This window comes from Genypterus blacodes, unplaced genomic scaffold (assembly GCF_046128005.1).
Source record: "Genypterus blacodes isolate CSIRO-AG114 ecotype Tasmania unplaced genomic scaffold, CSIRO-AGI_Gbla_v1 ptg000156l_1, whole genome shotgun sequence".
Taxonomy (NCBI): domain Eukaryota; kingdom Metazoa; phylum Chordata; class Actinopteri; order Ophidiiformes; family Ophidiidae; genus Genypterus; species Genypterus blacodes.
Genome location: NW_027466957.1, coordinates 10,531,845 through 10,549,250, shown reverse-complemented (window position 1 = coordinate 10,549,250; position 17,406 = coordinate 10,531,845). Strand labels below are relative to the sequence as shown.

The following is a 17,406-nucleotide window of genomic DNA, read 5'->3' as shown; positions in this document are numbered from 1 at the left end:
ACACGCACACACGCACACACACACATACACACACACACACACACACACACACACACACACACACACACACACACACACACACACACACACACACACACCTGGAACATTAACATAATTGTTCAGTCATTATCTTTGAAGTGTGTCTGCTAAAATATTGTTTCTTTTCTTCCACAGGCCTGAGGTAAGACCGCATGTCAACACTCACAAGATTACTTGATGCTAAAAATATTACAACAAAACAAATGACTTAATAACTGATTTAATAACTGTAGTGCTTTCATTTGAATTGAATTGCAAATGTTCTCATTTATGTTCTTTATGCAGAGGAAACCCAAGATCTCAGCTTCCAGGAAGTTGATGCTGAAGGTAAACTGGGGCAATTCTATGATGTAATGTATGTTTGTAGCCACACGGGGGCGTCTGCAGTCATGAATCTGAGTGACTGTACCTCACATATTGCTTTGAACGCCTTCGATTGTTGTTTGTCCAGAGTCTGATGGTGGCAAAGGCCAAGGAGGAGCTGGAACAGGAGATCCTGGAGAAAGAGGAGGAGAAGGAGAAGTATCTGGCAGAGAGAGCTCCTCCTCTAAACACCGGCAGCATGAACCTCTCACAGCTGGAGGTAACATTTCCTCAGTTGCAGCCTTCATCCCAGCTTTGATACTCTCCGTCCGCCGGTGTCTCTGTAATTCAAAACCCCAATGCTGTTAAAGCAGCCAAAGGAGTGTAACCATGTCTTCCTGTAGCACTAAAGCTCATGACCTCTGACCCCTGTTCACCAAGTGTTTGTCAGGGTCAGATTGCATATTACTCATTATAAATGATTGCGACATATCAACAATATATCTGTGTGTGCGTGTAGGACCTGTGCAAAGAGCTTCATGCCCAGATAGGTGTGGTGGATGAGGAGCGATATGACATTGAAGCCAAAGTCATGCTAAACACACGTGAGGTACAAACCAACGCTGTGCAGCTCTGCATGACACGTTTAAGTGACATCATACAAGTCCCACTTTTTAGATTCAAGTTGCCGTCATGGTTGAAAATTTGATCCATTGGTTGGGTGGTGACTGTTGTTTGGTGTCCCTGGCTGTGTCCCAGATTAAGGACCTGAACATCAAAGTGTTGGACCTGAGGGGGAAATTCAAGAGGCCAAGCCTACGACGTGTACGCGTTTCCGCCGACGCCATCCTCCGCTCACTGCTGGGCTCCAAGCACAAAGTCTCCATGGACCTCAGAGCCAACCTCAAGTCTGTCAAGAAAGAGGACACCGAGAAGGTGTGTGAAGAAGAAAACACACGCACGCACACACACACACACACACACACACACACACATACAAACACGCACACACACTTACACAGCAAGTCCAAACCATGAAATTGTAAAAGTGTGTTTCTGTGTATTTGAAGGGTGTGTTTGTGATATTTAGTAAGACAACACAGGGCGTTAATCTTGTGTGTGTGTGTGTGTGTGTGTGTGTGTGTGTGTGTGTGTGCGTGTGTGTGCGTGTGAGTGAGTGGAGGTACAGTACACAAGACAATGATCCTATTGTAGGCAGGAGAGCAGGCTTCAGTTCTGCTCAGTGGTCAGTGTGTGTGCATGTGCAGATTTGCTCACTACTGACTCATAAAGGGGTGTGTGTGTCTGTGTGTATGGAATAGGTGCAAACCAGTCAAACCTGTACAGTTACACAGTATTCTCACAGGGGATTCTGATTTGACAATGTGGATCTGAAAGCCTGCAGAACAATGATCCTAGGAACTTTGGAACCGGCTCTGCTTGATTCACGAACCCTAATGTTTTCACACCATCTATCTTTAGAAGCGGCCTGCGGAGGACAGCGACTGGAGGAAGAACGTGGAGGCCATGTCAGGGATGGAGGGGAGGAAGAAGATGTTCGATGCTGCTAAGGGTCCGACCCAGTGAACCCGAAAGGTGAACTGGGGACAACATGAGCGCAGTCCCTTACAGGTTTTGTTGTTCTACAGTGTAAATGGCCACTTGGTTATGCAGTCACACCATCAAAAGCTTTTACATGCTTCTCTTTCAATCACTTTGCCTGCCAGTTATCTGTTACACCATGACGTAAAAGTGTGAAATTACCAAAATGTACAGCTTCATCATCACCACAAAGCTATCATGGAAAATATTATAAAATATTCAGCAAACCTAATAAAAGTGATCTATTTCTGTAACAATCTGATGTGAAATTTCAATAAAACAAACAGTACAAATAATGTTTCTTTGCGATGCTTCTTTCCTTAGTGGACCGACACAAACGCATGACTTCTGAAACAGAGCAGACATAATGACTGGCACATTTCTGCTGATACGGCCGCTGCTGTAAAACGATTTGCTGTGGCCTCTTTTGCATGCTTTGCGAAGTGCCTTATCCACCTGGATGCAAAGTACCCTCAGGGTATGAATGGGCCATGTGTCACTCTACAAGCGTTTTACACCATGAGAGGAGTGAAGGTCGCGTCTGTCAGTTTTACTTCAAGTTTCCAGTCAGAAGTGCAATAAAAAAAGTATAGGAGTGATTCCACGAAAGGACACACACACACACACACACACACACACACACAGAAACATACAGAGACGTGTAGTTTTGTTTTCAGAGCTCAGAGTGCAAACATTACTACTTTGGCCATGGATACACTGGGATGCGACCCAGCCTATCACGTGAAAATGAGTAATGCGGGCCTGAACCAATACAACCAAATAAAGGCTCAATACAAGAGAGTCTCACGCCAAGCAGTTAGGTGGAGGGTGTGTTGGACAGAGTCTCGGTCAGAGTCCAGCTCACAGGGAAAAGGTGTGGCCACAGACAGGCCAGCAAACAGGGCCAGACTGGCACTGTACTGTACTGAGGCTCAGAGACTCAGCGCCCCCCAGGTGAATAAAATTAAATAAAATTAAATAAAATGAAAAAAAAATGAAAAAAAAATGAAAAAAAACTAATTATAATAATTTCAAAAAAAAGAAAAAAAAAGAAAAGAAATGAAGTAAAATAAAAAAATAAAAATAAAATAAAATAAAATAAAATAATTATTCACACATATTATTACTACTACTTTTATGACTTAAAAAGTATTAGTTTAGTATAATTATCATGATTATTATTATTATTATTATTATTATTATTAAAAGGCTGCAGAGCTCACATACCATAACATAACATGGATATACAGTGTAACAGTAGAACACTAGATAAAAAGAGACTGCACACTCGCCCATGGAAAACCTCTCTCTCTCTCTCTCTCTCTCTCTCTCTCTCTCTCTCTCTCGCTCTCTCGCTCGCTCTCTCTCTCTCTCTCTCTCTTTTTCTTCTTCTTCTTCTCCCTCTGTCTCTCTCTCTCCCTCCCCCCCCCTCTCTCTTTCTCTTTCTCTCTCTCTCTCTCTCTCTCTCTCTCTCTCTCTCCCCCCCTCTCCCTTTCTCTCCCTACCCCCTCTCTCCCTCCCTGCCTCAGGTAGGTAGTCCACCTCTGTGGTCACGTGATGAGCGCACCGGGGTAAAGGTGGACCGCTCTGTGCCTCTGTCGCTGTAACCTGTTTGCCGCCCTGTGAGCGCCGGTCTGTCCGTGTTTTCCGCCTGGAATCTCTTCCTCGTCGTGGTCCTTGTCCCGGTGTAACATGTCCGTCAGTCGGAAGAACTGGTCGGCTCTGTCCAGGTAAGATCCCGGGGCCTCGTACTCATGTGCAGCGGCTCAGGCTTCACGCGTGATATTGTGGAATCGCGTTTAAATCGCTACAAAAACCTCACCTGTAATTATTTAGCAGTGAGACAGCAAACAATAATATCTTCATGACGTCATTCTAGAGAGTTGATACTGTCATTATTATACTCCATGTGTGAATAAGGGAATATTATTTAACTTGTCCAGTTTGGTTTAAAGTTCATCTGATGACTGAATAATCTGGACAATAACATTTGCATTCAAATAAATGTGTGAGTCCAGAGGGATTATTATAATAACAATAGGGACAGCAATAACTATAACTATAATAATAATATGGAACAAAACCAGCAGTTATCCTACAGTACATGTACGTTACTGCAGTACATGTACTAATACTAGAGTACTCCTTATACTACAGTGCATGGCTGCATCCTCACACTAATCTATGATGCAGTTGACTTTGCTTAGGCAAACAGAGCAAAAGCAGCTGTGAATAGGCTCATAAAACACTGAACAAGTAAAGCCGGTTTTGTGTAACGGTTATAAGCCAACTGTAATCCTTTCCCACAATTCAAATAAATGCATCTGAGCTTCATCATGATTGATGGATTGGTCCCCGTTCTGAATTTCAATTTCGGTTTGTGTCTTGTCTTTTCTCCTTGTTTGCTGCTTGTCCCTGCCTGAAACATCAGCCTGACGCGCCAGTGGACGGTGGAAGACAAGGAGGAGGAGGAGAGAGAGCGGAGGAGGAGGTTGAGGAGCTCCAGCAGCACCACTGAACCTGACGATGACCTCAGCCAGCCGCCTAGCGATGTGCCCACCACTGATAGCACCCATGGGACACACTGTACAGGCGAGACGCCCCAGGGCCTCAGCAGGTGATTAGGAGCATTCAATAACACAGAAATGATTGAGCTGTATCTGCCGGAAGATGATTTATTGACTGCAGGAACATGATCCTTTCACTGCAGGTGTGTGTGTCTTCTTGCTTTCATCTCCTTTCTGATTCTTTCCCTCCATCTTTGTCTTTGTTTTGATTGTTGCCACAGGAATGCATTGCATGTATGTAAGCGTCTGTCTTCTTTGATGGTACGCATTGTTAGTGGATGGATTTCAGGAGCAGAAAAAGAGAGAGAGAGAGAGAGATAGGACTCCTGCTCTCTCCCCCTATGGGAGTGTGTCATCAGTACATCGCTCAATAATAGAAAACCTGACACCGCGCAGGACAAGTATGAAAAGTACTCAAATACATCAGCAGCCGAGTACCTGGAGCAGAATCCGTCTTCAAAGAGTGAGAGAGGAACTATAGAGTCTTTCATTAGAGACACTCGATCCCTCACCCGCGTCTCTAAAAAAGTCGTACGTTTCTCTTGGTTCATGCGTGTCCGTGACCCTTTGTCTCCAGCGTGGAGCAGATGCAGCAGGACTTCGAGGAGATACTGCGCACCCGCGACGAGACGCGAAGGAAGCGACAGGTGGAGACTCTGAGGCGGCAGAAGCAGGAAGAGGAGGGTGAAGCCGAGGCCGACGCGGGAGGAAGAGCCAGGGTTGAGCTGCTGGGGGACGTAGACGTGGACGAGCCGCCGCTGGCCTACGCGACATCCAAACCTCAGGAGCCCGTGAACGAGGCCTCGCTCACCAACCCACCGACCACCAGCACCGTCAACACAAACACACAGGTAGGACGGGCAATGTGTCAAACCAGAGCTCATCAGGCGCCTTCACACACACTACACACACACTAGCTACAGTATTAATGCTTCACTCAGTCATAACATAGAGCTGCAGACGGAGCGACCCCACGCAGAGGGACAGCTGTCAATCATTCTCTAGATTCTACAACAACAACAACGTGGACATGGGAACCTTTTCTCACCCTGGGGAAACATATTAATGTCGGCCATATCAAACGCTGACACATATTACAAAGCAAACACACACACACACACACATCTTTGGGAGTATTCTCACAGGACAGCAGACACAGATAGAAGCGTGAATATAGAGCAGAAGGAAACATTTAACATACTGCTCATGTCCAAAGCGACGATGCAAATCAGCCATAAAACTTTGATAAGGTGTGTGTGTGTGTGTGTGTGTGTGTGTGTGTGTGTGTGTGTGTATCAGGTCATGTTTCAGACTATATCTTTTATTACACTTGGCAGCAGCTCTTCTGTAGCTGCAAATAAAGGCATATCCATACACTCTTACCCAGTACAAGGTGTGTCTCTGGTTGGTGTGTTTATTTTTACTGTGTGTGTGTGTGTCTTTGTTAGCATGAAAATGGTGAATCACTGGGGAAAGATCCTGAGCCAAGCACGCCTTCTTCCCAAGCACGGAAGTTTGTCAGGTAAGCATTTATTTTTCCCATCCGGTTACAATTGAATTATAACATTTTAGACTTTATATTGCTTCAATCTTGTCTACACTTTTCTTTACAAGTTTGGTTGAGGTGGCTGGTTTTCAGATTAGAAACTGATCAATAACACACAGGTGTAGTGTTTTGCTTGTTTGATTGATTTGTCTGTTTTAGTCTTTTAACTGGAACTGAATGGAGACGGACAAATGCACCAGGGTTCATCTGAGGCTTGTTGCCGTGGAGATGACACGGCCGCTCTCTTATCTTCCGCTCCGTCGGCCCGACCTTTAGCTGACTCGTGTCTTTCTGCTCTGGCAGCTCTGTGTCCATCTCGCTGGACATCAGTCCTTCCACCAGCGGGCGCACAACTCCCATGAGCCCTCGCTCCCCGACTATGTCGCCCAGAGAAAGCTGTCTCTCTCCCTGCCAGAGCCCCCCTGCTGAGAGAGCCCAGAGCCCCTTTGCTGAGAGAGCCCAGAGCCCCTCTGCTGAGAGAGCCCAGAGCCCCTCTGCTCACAGAGCCCAGAGCCTCTCTGCTGAGAGAGCCCAGAGCGCCGTACAGAATGGACACACACAGGTAGTAAATGCAACACACCCACACACATACACAGGCACACAGATGATATAATGGCTACCTGTGCTCTGGCTATGACAGGTAGATTTCCCTGTGAATTTATTAGACAATAGCACCCTCTAGTGTTTGGACTGAACATTATATCCTTTTAAGTCCAACTTTCACATATAGACTTTTAGCTGAAGAACTAATTTATGCATTTTAGGTTTAGTTTGCATCTGTTGATGCGCACGTTGAATAGTTTTGCGGTCAAGGTCAGGTAGCAACACTGACTGATTTGGTGACTTGAGTCCAAGTAGTCTGTGACATGTAAACAAGCAAACAGTGCAGGATACTAAAGTCGTTATTTCTGCACCTCAGCTCGGTGTGAACGGCTCTTCCTCCAACGCCTCGGCCAACTCTGAGCAGAAGAACACACTTACCTTTGTCAGACAGAGCTCCAGGACGGCATCTTTCAGGGTAAACACACACACACCACACACCACACACACACACACACACACCACACACACACACACAAGTTTCCTATTGAATGCCTCTATGAGGTTCGCCTATTTGACTGTTAGCACCTCGCCCTGTCGGAAGATCAGATCAGATCATTTGCTTGTGCCATTTACTGTAGCAATGATCACCTGCTTTTACTGCTGACGCGGCACTTTGTTTGCGAGGACAACCATGTGAGTTGGTCCGCCCTGAACTGTGCACACACACTCACATCAACCTCATATTCCACAGATGTTGCGGAAGAAGGAGGTTGAGAAAATGCCTCTGCAAAGGAGGTAGGAATCCTTTCTTTCCCTTCACGTCTCTGTCTCTTTGTCTCTTTCTATCTCTCTCACCCTCCGTTCATATCAAATCCTTTTCCATTCTCTTGCAGCGCGAGTGTCAGGATTACTTCCAAGATATTTGAACCCAACACAGTAAGACTCATTCTTTACTTGCTTAATGTTAAGTTATCTATGTATTGGTTTGTGACTTTGCTTAATCCAGTTTGTCACTGAGCCGTAAAGTAAAACATTTTGGTTGTATAATACTTTCTTCCTATATGAACGTTGGAAAATGTCTATACACTGCAAAAAATAGCAAAGATCCACACAGTCCTGGTTTAGTCCAAATGCACTTTGGAATGTTGCCAAAATTCCCTTTGTGTAAAGAAAATGATTGTGGATTTTGGCATTCTTCAAATAAAGCGATGAATTTTTCTCACACTGTGTATTTGAATAGTAAGAATTCTCTGTAAATGTATTTATAAAAATGTCCTCCAACAGGACCAAAATCAGGAAGAAGCCCCAGGATTCCAGAGGAAGTGAGTCCATGTATTTCACGCTTCTTGTTCAGTCTGTAAGTTGTGTCATGTTAGTATAGAAGTTGATTTACACACAACTGCCACCTGTGTGTCATGTTGTTGTCCAGCTCCAGACAGAGGATGTCCTCCCGCTCCATCCAGGAGAAGATGGAGAGACTCACTCAGGCCTCGCAGGTCAGACTGTCCCTCACTATTACTGTCACTCACTGCTAACACTTGGGCTGTTTAAATGTTTCAAACTCAAATTCTCGCTCCCTTGTAGAAATCAGAAACGTCGCGCTCAACAGACGTGACCCAGAGGACCCTGTTCCTGATGGAGGAGGTGTCCAGGAAGAGAGGCCTGTTTGAGAAGGAGCAGCAGGCATCAAACCCCACCAGCCCCACACCCACCAGACACGTACGCCACTACAAACACTCATCCTGGTTTTTGTTTTACTGGTGTCTTCCATACATGCAACGGTGCCTTTACAATGTTAAACCCTCTTTTCTGAATCATCTCACATCTCTGGTCTTTACAGGAATTCCGGGGAATTTCGGGAATGTCGGACCGGATCCACCGCTGGCTCAACAAGTCCAATCAAACTGCGTCTTCACACAGTCCCACGGTCAGACCATCCACTGAACAAGCTGCCTGAATCATGACTGCTATATGCAAGTAACAGCTAGGGGGCAGTAATGTTCTTTAGTGATTGTTTGAGGTTTTATACTTCTCTCCAAATATTTGCCTGAGGTGATTCTGGCTGATTGTCTTTAGGGTGGAGGAAAGTACATTCGTCTCAGCGACTAAAACAACTTTTTTTAAAACAACTGTTTGTATAACGAAACTTGCAGTCTAAATTAATCAACTATGGTATGAAATCATAAGCTAGGTTTGTGGCAGGTGTACGCATTTGACAATTACTACTTTCATTTTTTCATTTGTGCCTACAGGACTTGAGACATGTGGACATCAACAGTAAGAGGAGCCTGTTTGAGAACAGAGAGGACGGCAACACTAAAGCCACGCCAGGCAAAATCTAAAAGTGAAGGACTCCCTGCTTTAATGTCTAATAAGTAAGAATAGAATCCAATCATAAATAAACATGAAAAAAAAAAACAGAATTCTTCAGGGGATAACAATTTCCTGCCTGGCTGTTTTTCTTTGCTCTTTTAAAGGAGGAGAGGGCAGGAAGGTGAACGGACACGATGACTGATTGCTTCTTGGAGCTTTTTGTGTTTCTACATCTCTTCTCCAGTGTGCACAGGAGGACAGATGGACTGAATAAGAGAACATTAAGTTCTCTCAGATACTTTCACGTTGCTTCTTAAAGTTCCAGTTCACCTTGTTTTAAATATAAGTGTCTGACACTGAAATGCTGTTTAATGTGTGAGACAAAAGAAAGAAGAATTATGATAAAAAGCGGTGATATTTGTTGTAAAAGTCTCAAGTCGTCTGGCTTAACTTTATGTAATTTAAGCACTTTAAGCAGGTGAAGGTCTTATGGCTTGTTATGATGTATGTTTTTGTTAAATTACAGTTCTGGGAATTCTGTTAGTTAAATTGTTTGTCTAAATGGTTTTGACTGTCAATGTGGGCCAGATTCTGCTCGTTTAAAGAATAAAAAAGTGTTTTATAACTGCAAATATCCCTCAGAAACGTCTTTTCATGGCATTGCCCAGTGTGAAGTGTGTGTGTGTGTGTATACAGTTAAGCTCGGGGGGTCAGATAGAGGCAGCAGGCCTGTGTTCTGTCAGTGTCACTGTGCTTTTATCGGCATTGCAGCCCACAGCCTTTTTTGGGGAAACGCTGATAAGGAAGAGTGAAAGATATCTACAAAGTTATTAATAAACACAACAGGGGTCCTTATGTCTCCTAACTCACTCCACTCCACTATCCCACAATCCTCTGAGGCCACCTTCAGTCTGTGCTCACATTCCTGTTGGACTCGGGACCTTCCATCAGCTCTCTGCCTGCATCTGATCCTCAGGTACAGCATCTCACATCTACATGCCTGAAGTATATGAAACAAAGTTACAGCAGATAGTTACACTTTGCTGTGACGTGAATTGATGGAATCTATCTTTCTTTTAACTCAGATTCGACATGTCAGACACCGAGGAGGTGGTGGAGGAGTACGAAGAGTAGGTCCAAGCATCATCTCTTCTTATGAGTCATGCAAAAGATTCTCAGTGTTTTCTCTTTCTGCTTGGATGCCACACATGTCATATAAACGCTGTTATATGAATGTAAAGGATAGGCGTTTTCTTTACGTCCTTTGTAAAGTCAGCTATACGTTTCTTTTGTGTTATGACAGATTGCTATGTGTGTGTTTTTTCTCTGTGTACAGGGAGGAGGAAGGTAAGAACTCTCATCATGACTCATTATCATCTAACATCTGTATTGAAAGAGGAGTCCTCCATGAGTCAGAGATTGAAAATGATAAATGTTGTACACCTTCTATATTGTGTGTATATTGCCATGGTAACATATAATTATATGTATTGGTTTGTAATAGTGAGGGTTAGAGTTAGAGGTTTCCATAGCTGTAGGTAAAGAAGAGTATATTATGTCAAAACTACATAATTACAAGGGTGTGAGTGATAATAGTTTTTAAGATGTATGGGAAAGAAGCACAAAGAAAGCAGCAGATCTTTTCTTATGGGGAATCAAATGAAGTTGGCAAATATTTTCAGAATCAAGTCAGAATATCAGCAGTTATACATTTGAGTGGCAATCAGTCGCAATTAAATATTATGAGAATAAAGTAGGAATATGGGAAAATACGGAAAGGTAAGTCAGTCTGAATATCTACATCTACATAACATGACACATTACATGAATATCAGGAGGACGTACATTATTATACAAAACGCAGGATGTATTTTTCTTTATGTGTGTGTGAACATGATTAAATGCGTTGTTTTCCTCTCTGTTTGTGTCCGCGCTGCGCTGAGCAGAAGAGGAAGCTCCTGAAGGTATAAAATTAACATCTCTGTGTACTCAACTAATTTAACTGTGATCACGGCTGCAGGGCTGGGATGGAACTTTTCGTGGAAATGTGAAGTACTAAAAGTTTAATGCTACTTTGTATTTCTTGAGTTAATAAGATGTCTTGACGGCTGAAGTTACTTGTTACTTCTTTAAACAAATCAATATGACATAAACTCTGCTGTTACTGTTGTCAGGTAAGAAAATGCATTTTAGACTTTGATTGGGATTGTCATTATTTAATTCAAAAATCAATATTTAATTCCTAAATCTGTCATTTAACTTACTTAAATCACTAGAATAAAGGTGAAAGTGGCAGCTTCCATGAATGATTTCGCTGGAATCATTCATGCTGGATCTCATCGTTCTTTCTCTACTAATGGCTTCGCTAACAGGCCCTGTGCTTCGCTCAGCAGGGGAGGAAGGGGTAGAGGAGGAGGTGGAGCAGCAGGAGGAGGAGGTGGTGGTGGAGGAGGAGGAGGAGGAGGAGGAGGAGGAGGTGGTGGTGGAGGAGGAGGAGGAGGAGGAGGAGATGGAGGAGGAGGCTGAGGAAGGTATCACTTTGGGCTCCTTTTCTAAAAACTCCATTGACAGCAAAAGTAGAGGTTGTTTTTGTGCACACTGTGACAACATCAAGAGTCATAACCTTAAATGCCTCCAAGCAGAAACAATAAAGTGTGATGAAGGTCCCACTGTGCACACTGAGTCACAACCACATTTTTTATATAACAAATTTTGACTGAACAATGGGATGCTATTTTAGAAAACAAGCAATCATATGACTAACCTAGACAGGTCTGAGCTGTGTGAGTCTGAGCGTGTCCTCATGCCTCTTTCTGTTGCCCCATGAGATCATATATTACAGACTTTGCTCTCTAGCGTCTGACTGCAAGCTGTGACGCGTTTACGGCCTCAGATATTAACTGAACTAAACAAGGAGGAGGAGGAAATGCAGTTTGGATTTTGAATACAGGCCTTATGATGGGATTTAGAGGATCAAATGCCACATACTCACTTGCATGCACCGCTCCACTTCACCAGCACTTCACTGTTATCTGTTTGAAATACCAGCGGGGGGTAGCTCAGTCTGACCTGGCGGACAAATACCTCCCTGTGTGCTGCGCTGAAGGACAACATCAAGCACGCAACAAATCAAACTAAATGAGGAAGAGTCTGGAAAAAGTGCAAACAATCTCCTGCAACAGCAATGGTGCAACATTTGATGAAGGCTCGATATTGTTTTCACAGTGAAACTGTGAGATATGAAAAGTAACTGACAGGGTGAAAGTAATCATCAAAATGCTCATGAGTCACTGTCTCATTGCCAAGATGTCTCACTAGTGTGTCATTATAAACGTTCCTCCTTCCCAGAAGCCCCAGAGGAGGAAGACAAGCCTGCTGCAGAGGAGGAGGAAGAGGAGGCCAATGAAGAAGAAGGTGAGGGGGAAATCACAGGAACGCCAGGCACTTTTTGAAAATGATGTTTAATCTTGGTCACACTTCACTTTAGTATGGGACAGACTTGATTAACTCAGACTGGTATGTTATTTCTCTCCTTGACCTCGATCTTAGTCAGGACAAACAGAACCAAGCGGTGAGCGTGATCGTCAGCGGTCCCATCCCTCCCTTCCCTGGAGGCTTGGACTCATTAGTCACATTAGTCAATTACAGTTACAGTGACAGTGAATCAGCATTGTCCCTTTGTTGGGCACCACACACATGCTGATCGCGGCAAACGAAAATGGGAGGAGTTTCAGACAAATTCAGTCTGTGTTTCGGCGTCCCAGCATGCACCCTGTGAGCCACCGAGTCTGCAAGAATCATATAGTTTATCCTATTTAAATAATCAAATAGATCAAATAGATACATTAATAGATTTGACCTATTCCATGGCAGCAGAATTGCAAAACTAGACGAGAGAAAATTTCACAATTTCATCCAGGTCTTCACCCCACGACTACTATTACTTGCGACAAACACGTTGTTTTGGAATAACTGCATTCCTGAAGCTTGTATGGGGGATTTGGTCTGCGTGTCACTCAGAGGTCACATTTGCCTTCTTCGGAGAGAAACTGCTCATTATCAGGACTCGTCTCTCTCTCGCCCCTCCAATTTGGTGTTTATGACGTGCAACATGACACACACACACACACACACACAAAAACTCACGGGCAAGCCTCTCACGCCTGTCATTCTGTTTCAGATGGAGAAGAAGAAATGGAGGAGGGAGAAGGTGACGTTGTTTATTTTACATAACTAAAATCACTCAAGAGTTTGCCACAAATGCAATGGAGAAGTTTTTAGAATACTGATTGACAGATGTGATTATGAGAACACACGGTCCATTGTCAGAACTTGCTTGTGGTTCCTGGTTGGATTATGAAATGTTTGTTTTGATTGTGTGTGTGTGTTTGTCTTGGACTGGCTCTTCAGCAAATGCTTCTGTTCCCTAATTTTGATTTGTCTCCCAACAGAGGAGGAAGCCAAACCCAAACACAAGTGAGTAAGGCAGATACGCCTCTGTGCCCAGACACAAACATAAACACTCACACACACACTCATGCCAATTTGCAAAACGGCGATCTAGATCTAATATCAACAGGAAGTTCCCTCTGAACACTCCTGACGTGCACAGACGCAGATGCACGTCAGCGATGTAAAGACATTTTTGCTGAGCATATAGACAACATTCCCAACTCATCAGCCCCTGACAACCATAATGACTTCTTTACCTGCAGGCCATTCATCATGCCCAACCTGATCCCTCCTAAGATCCCTGATGGAGAGAAGGTGGACTTTGATGTGAGTGACAGACAGAGGAACAAACTCAAAGCAGAAAGTTGCGACACACAGTTCCCCCACTTACAGAATCTCTTGTTTTTTTTCTGCAGGATATTCATCGTAAAAGGATGGAGAAGGACCTGATGGAGCTCCAGACTTTGATTGAAGTTCACTTTGTAAGCAGGAAGAAGGAGGAGGAGGAGCTGATTAATCTCACGGACAGGATTGTGAGTGATCTACCCTATGTATATTTACTGGTGTTGTTTGGTTTGAGTTCCTCCATTGAAATGCGATGTTCTGCAGGAGAAGCGACGTTCGGAGCGGGCAGAGCAGCATAGAATTCGCAGCGAGAGAGAGAAGGAGCGACAGAAGCGCCTTGAGGTAAGATCAGTTCCAGGGGTTTGAGGTGGAGGTTTTGTTAACGCCGGATGAGCCGCCTCAGCCTCAGCTTCCTATCTCCATCCAATTCCCTGTAGGAGGAAAAAGCTCGCAAGGAGGATGAGGAGGCCAAGAGGAGAGCAGATGATGACGCGAAGAAGAAGAAAACTCTGACCAGCCTCCACTTTGGCGGCTACATGCAGAAGTTGGTGAGGAGGAGGAGGAGGAGGGTTTACATTGATTTGCGACCATGTGCAAAGAGTTCAAATGAAAAAGATGGAGGATGAGTCTTGTTCCTCTTTCACGCAGACAGAGAAGCGCAGTGGTAAGAGGCAGACAGAGAGAGAGAAGAAGAAGAAGATCCTGAGTGAGAGACGCAAACCACTGGATATGGAGAACATGAACCAAGACAGACTCAGGTAGGAGGACAAGGAGCAACAAGGTCTCACAGAGCAGATAAAGTCATTTCATTCACTTTACGAGACACATATGGTACTAAATGTACATAAACACCCTCAACATAAACATGCGTCTGTCAGGGGGAAAGCCAAGGAGTTGTGGGAGTGGATGCACCAGCTGGAGGCAGAGAAGTTTGATCTGCAGTACCAGCTCACCTCGCAGAAATATGAGGTGAACACAAACACAAGATGCTTTTATTTTATTTTATTGTAAAGCACGTTGAATTGCCTTGCTGATGAAATGTGCTATATAAATAAAATTGCCTTGCCTTGCAACAAAGTACAGCTCAACACAACAGAAGCATGTGTGTGTGTGTGTGAGCTCATCAGAGTAACGTTTACATCTCTGTTCCAGATCAACGTGCTGAGGAACCGTGTCAGCGACCATCAGAAAACGTAAAATATTTGTTCTCCCTCTGACACAAACATGGAATAACACAAATATAATCATTTGAACTTTGTGTTTCCCACACAAAGAACAACAAGAACAAGATTCTTCGTTCAGACGTCCACGTGTTTCTAGATACAGGTTAAATGTTCTTACAATGTAAAGGAAACAATTACAGACAAAGGGGTGCTTAAGAATTCTTCTCATTCCTTAGATGAATAAAACCATCTAGTCTCCTCAGAACACACCCGACTAGTTAAACATTCGCTTCAAAAACGACATTTCTCAGAGGCAAATGCACACCAATGATCTTGTTTCATTTAAGGATTATTCAGAACAAAACAGATCTGTGTACACGCTCACATACAGTAACTACCTGCTGCAGATGGGAACAAGTCGTCTGCATGCTGATCACCGTTTGAATGACAGTGAGATGATGTATCGTCTCCTCTTTCTGTCTTATCCTCTCATTTTGTTCATTCTCAAAAGCCCCGAAGCCCTTCTGAGGCGCTGATACTCACACTGACTAAGTGTGGGAGCTAGCTGTGTGTGTGAGTGCGTGTGCGTGTGTGTGCGTGTGTGTGTGTGGGTGTGGCACACTTGCCTGATACACCTGTCACTCACACAGACAGAGAGAGAGAAACATGCATGTCTGAGTTTGTCTCACACACAGTGTTCCATTGACTGTTTGTTCTGGACAGACTGGTAGGGGAGACACTCAACTGACAGTTGAATTATCATTTTTTTGACGTGTTTGTGTGGAGAAACGGGTCGTGCCTGACGTGTCTGTGATTCAACAGCTCTAAGAGGACCAAGAGAGGCCTGAGGGCCTGAGGAGCTGAGGGCCCTGCTGCCTCTTATTGGGACTTCTCCTGCCACCACCCGAATTGGACATCCACCTCTCTGCTTCAGTCTTCCTCTACAGTATAGATGCTCTGTGTGCGTGTAAATAAAACAATCTCAGCTCAGCGGCTACAAGTGTATGTATTCATTTATTAAAGCTCAAAGCAGAGTCAAGTAACTCTTAATACAGCGAAGGCATGAGTGCAAAACCTAAAGCAAAGAGAATAAGAAACATCTTCCTCCTCAGAGACAGAGACAGGCTCAGACACGACTCTGACATGATGCTCCTCGCCGACACCCAGTCCAGACCTACCCACACACACTGGAATAGTAGTTACAGCTTGCATGGAGAGTATGTCCACGTACTGGAAGTACAGCATGAGAATATTCTCTCAGAAAATTACACCAAACACACACTGTGTTGTTTCCTGTGTCTCCATCAGAATTCATACAATGATGTGCACCAATGTGTGCATGGATTTGTGGATTATTTCTTTTATTTGAGTGTAACTTCAAATGCTAGAAACGATATACAGAATATACAGTATGAATCAAAAGTACACACATTTGGCACCATAATGTAAATACTTTGTGGTATACTTTATCTGCCGAGTGTTTCTTTGTGCTTGTTGTGTTATTATTTCACATATCTTTCCAGACATCAGGTGCATCAGATGGATCAGACAGCACACTGATACTGATGTCCATACTGGTGTTTGGAGTACCACCAGTGAAACCACTGAAACAAACAGCTCGGTTTAACCAATGAACTTAGAATAAAAACAAGGTCAGGATGACGTCGTCTCTACTTCTGAGAACAGAATTACGCAAATATCAAACATGCTGCATATCATACTGGATTTCTTTATTGTTGCTGTTGACAAAAGACAAACAGTTACACTGCTATCTGCATACGAGTTATTTATTCTATATACAGACGTGACAGAGACATTTCTCCAAAAACACAATCAAAGCAATATTGAGGCCCAATCTTCCCTGAGGCAGAAGAACCTCAGCCCGACTGCACGTCATAAAATGGAAAAACCAGTCGAGTGCGATGAATCGGTTGGTGCCTTGTGGGCCTTGCCTGTCCGAACAAGTGTCTCTGACGCATAAATTAACTAAAATAACTGCTAATTTTGAACCAGCAGATCACCATGGAGATGCATCACCTAGTTTTTAATTCTGTGTGCCCAAAGGGTTCTTCAGTTTTACAGCATGTTTTCAGGAAAGGAAGCCATTGTTCAGTAGGTAACATGGATTCCAGCATAAAAGTTAAAGTCATAAAACTGCATTTTAACATTTCTATGTTTTAAATGACAGATATCTGTTGTAAGTATAAAATGATGATATTTAATAGCTAACATGTAAATATTTGGTGCATTCACAGCAAACAGACGTGTGACTCACAGTGACTGAGCAGATCACTGAGCTACATGAGCTATGCTTGGGACGTTTACAGCCTTTCATTACTTCTTATTAGAATATGCAACCCTCGCTTGTGGTTCTTCTTAACATGAAAACATCCAATAAGCAGCATTTACAAAGCTAGTACGAGTTAGTAAAGGTCAGCATGTTAGCAATGCAATTACAATTCAAAGTAACATACAATGTTACTGCACAGGTATGTCAGATACGCTCAGGTGTGTATACAGTAATGTTGCTCAC

The 17,406-nt window shown here is 43.7% G+C and overlaps 3 protein-coding genes across 4 annotated transcripts; all 3 read left to right on the top strand.

The window, feature by feature from the left end:
• Positions 1 to 309: 309 nt before the first annotated feature.
• tnni1a (troponin I type 1a (skeletal, slow)) lies at positions 310 to 2,162 on the top strand. Its single transcript, XM_076166634.1, has 5 exons — positions 310 to 366; positions 491 to 622; positions 863 to 952; positions 1,102 to 1,278; positions 1,825 to 2,162. The coding sequence occupies exons 1-5, from the start codon at positions 310 to 312 to the stop codon at positions 1,927 to 1,929; spliced, it is 561 nt and encodes a 186-aa protein (XP_076022749.1). The 3' UTR covers positions 1,930 to 2,162.
• Positions 2,163 to 3,326: 1,164 nt separating this feature from the next.
• On the top strand, positions 3,327 to 9,536 carry lad1 (ladinin). Of its 2 annotated transcripts, none has more exons than XM_076166161.1 (14): positions 3,327 to 3,674; positions 4,376 to 4,561; positions 5,089 to 5,362; positions 5,960 to 6,033; positions 6,361 to 6,619; positions 6,977 to 7,075; positions 7,352 to 7,395; positions 7,494 to 7,536; positions 7,885 to 7,922; positions 8,030 to 8,096; positions 8,185 to 8,319; positions 8,441 to 8,527; positions 8,853 to 8,975; positions 9,078 to 9,536. In XM_076166161.1, exons 1-13 carry the CDS (start codon positions 3,637 to 3,639, stop codon positions 8,940 to 8,942), a joined length of 1,434 nt encoding a protein of 477 aa, XP_076022276.1. In that variant the 5' UTR covers positions 3,327 to 3,636; the 3' UTR covers positions 8,943 to 8,975; positions 9,078 to 9,536. The 2 variants fall into 2 exon arrangements, with proteins under 2 accessions (XP_076022276.1, XP_076022275.1); XM_076166160.1 differs by having other exon boundaries at positions 7,882 to 7,922.
• Positions 9,537 to 12,248: 2,712 nt separating this feature from the next.
• Positions 12,249 to 16,076, top strand: tnnt2a (troponin T type 2a (cardiac)). The gene is made up of 11 exons (XM_076167045.1): positions 12,249 to 12,327; positions 13,094 to 13,123; positions 13,365 to 13,389; positions 13,629 to 13,692; positions 13,782 to 13,898; positions 13,975 to 14,052; positions 14,148 to 14,258; positions 14,359 to 14,468; positions 14,589 to 14,679; positions 14,863 to 14,903; positions 15,696 to 16,076. Exons 2-11 carry the CDS (start codon positions 13,108 to 13,110, stop codon positions 15,727 to 15,729), a joined length of 687 nt encoding a protein of 228 aa, XP_076023160.1. The 5' UTR covers positions 12,249 to 12,327; positions 13,094 to 13,107; the 3' UTR covers positions 15,730 to 16,076.
• Positions 16,077 to 17,406: the final 1,330 nt, after the last annotated feature.

Coding starts and splice junctions, on each gene's coding strand:
- tnnt2a (XM_076167045.1), top strand. Junction 13,390..13,628: donor GAAGCCAAACCCAAACACAA/GTGAGTAAGGCA, acceptor CTTTACCTGCAG/GCCATTCATCATGCCCAACC. Junction 14,259..14,358: donor GCGGCTACATGCAGAAGTTG/GTGAGGAGGAGG, acceptor TCTTTCACGCAG/ACAGAGAAGCGCAGTGGTAA.
- lad1 (XM_076166160.1), top strand. CDS start 3,637: ATGTCCGTCAGTCGGAAGAACTGGTCGGCTCTGTCCAG. Junction 7,076..7,351: donor CCAGGACGGCATCTTTCAGG/GTAAACACACAC, acceptor CATATTCCACAG/ATGTTGCGGAAGAAGGAGGT. Junction 8,320..8,440: donor GCCCCACACCCACCAGACAC/GTACGCCACTAC, acceptor TGGTCTTTACAG/GAATTCCGGGGAATTTCGGG.
- tnni1a (XM_076166634.1), top strand. CDS start 310: ATGTTCTTTATGCAGAGGAAACCCAAGATCTCAGCTTCCAGGAAGTTG. Junction 623..862: donor TGAACCTCTCACAGCTGGAG/GTAACATTTCCT, acceptor GTGTGCGTGTAG/GACCTGTGCAAAGAGCTTCA. Junction 953..1,101: donor TCATGCTAAACACACGTGAG/GTACAAACCAAC, acceptor GCTGTGTCCCAG/ATTAAGGACCTGAACATCAA.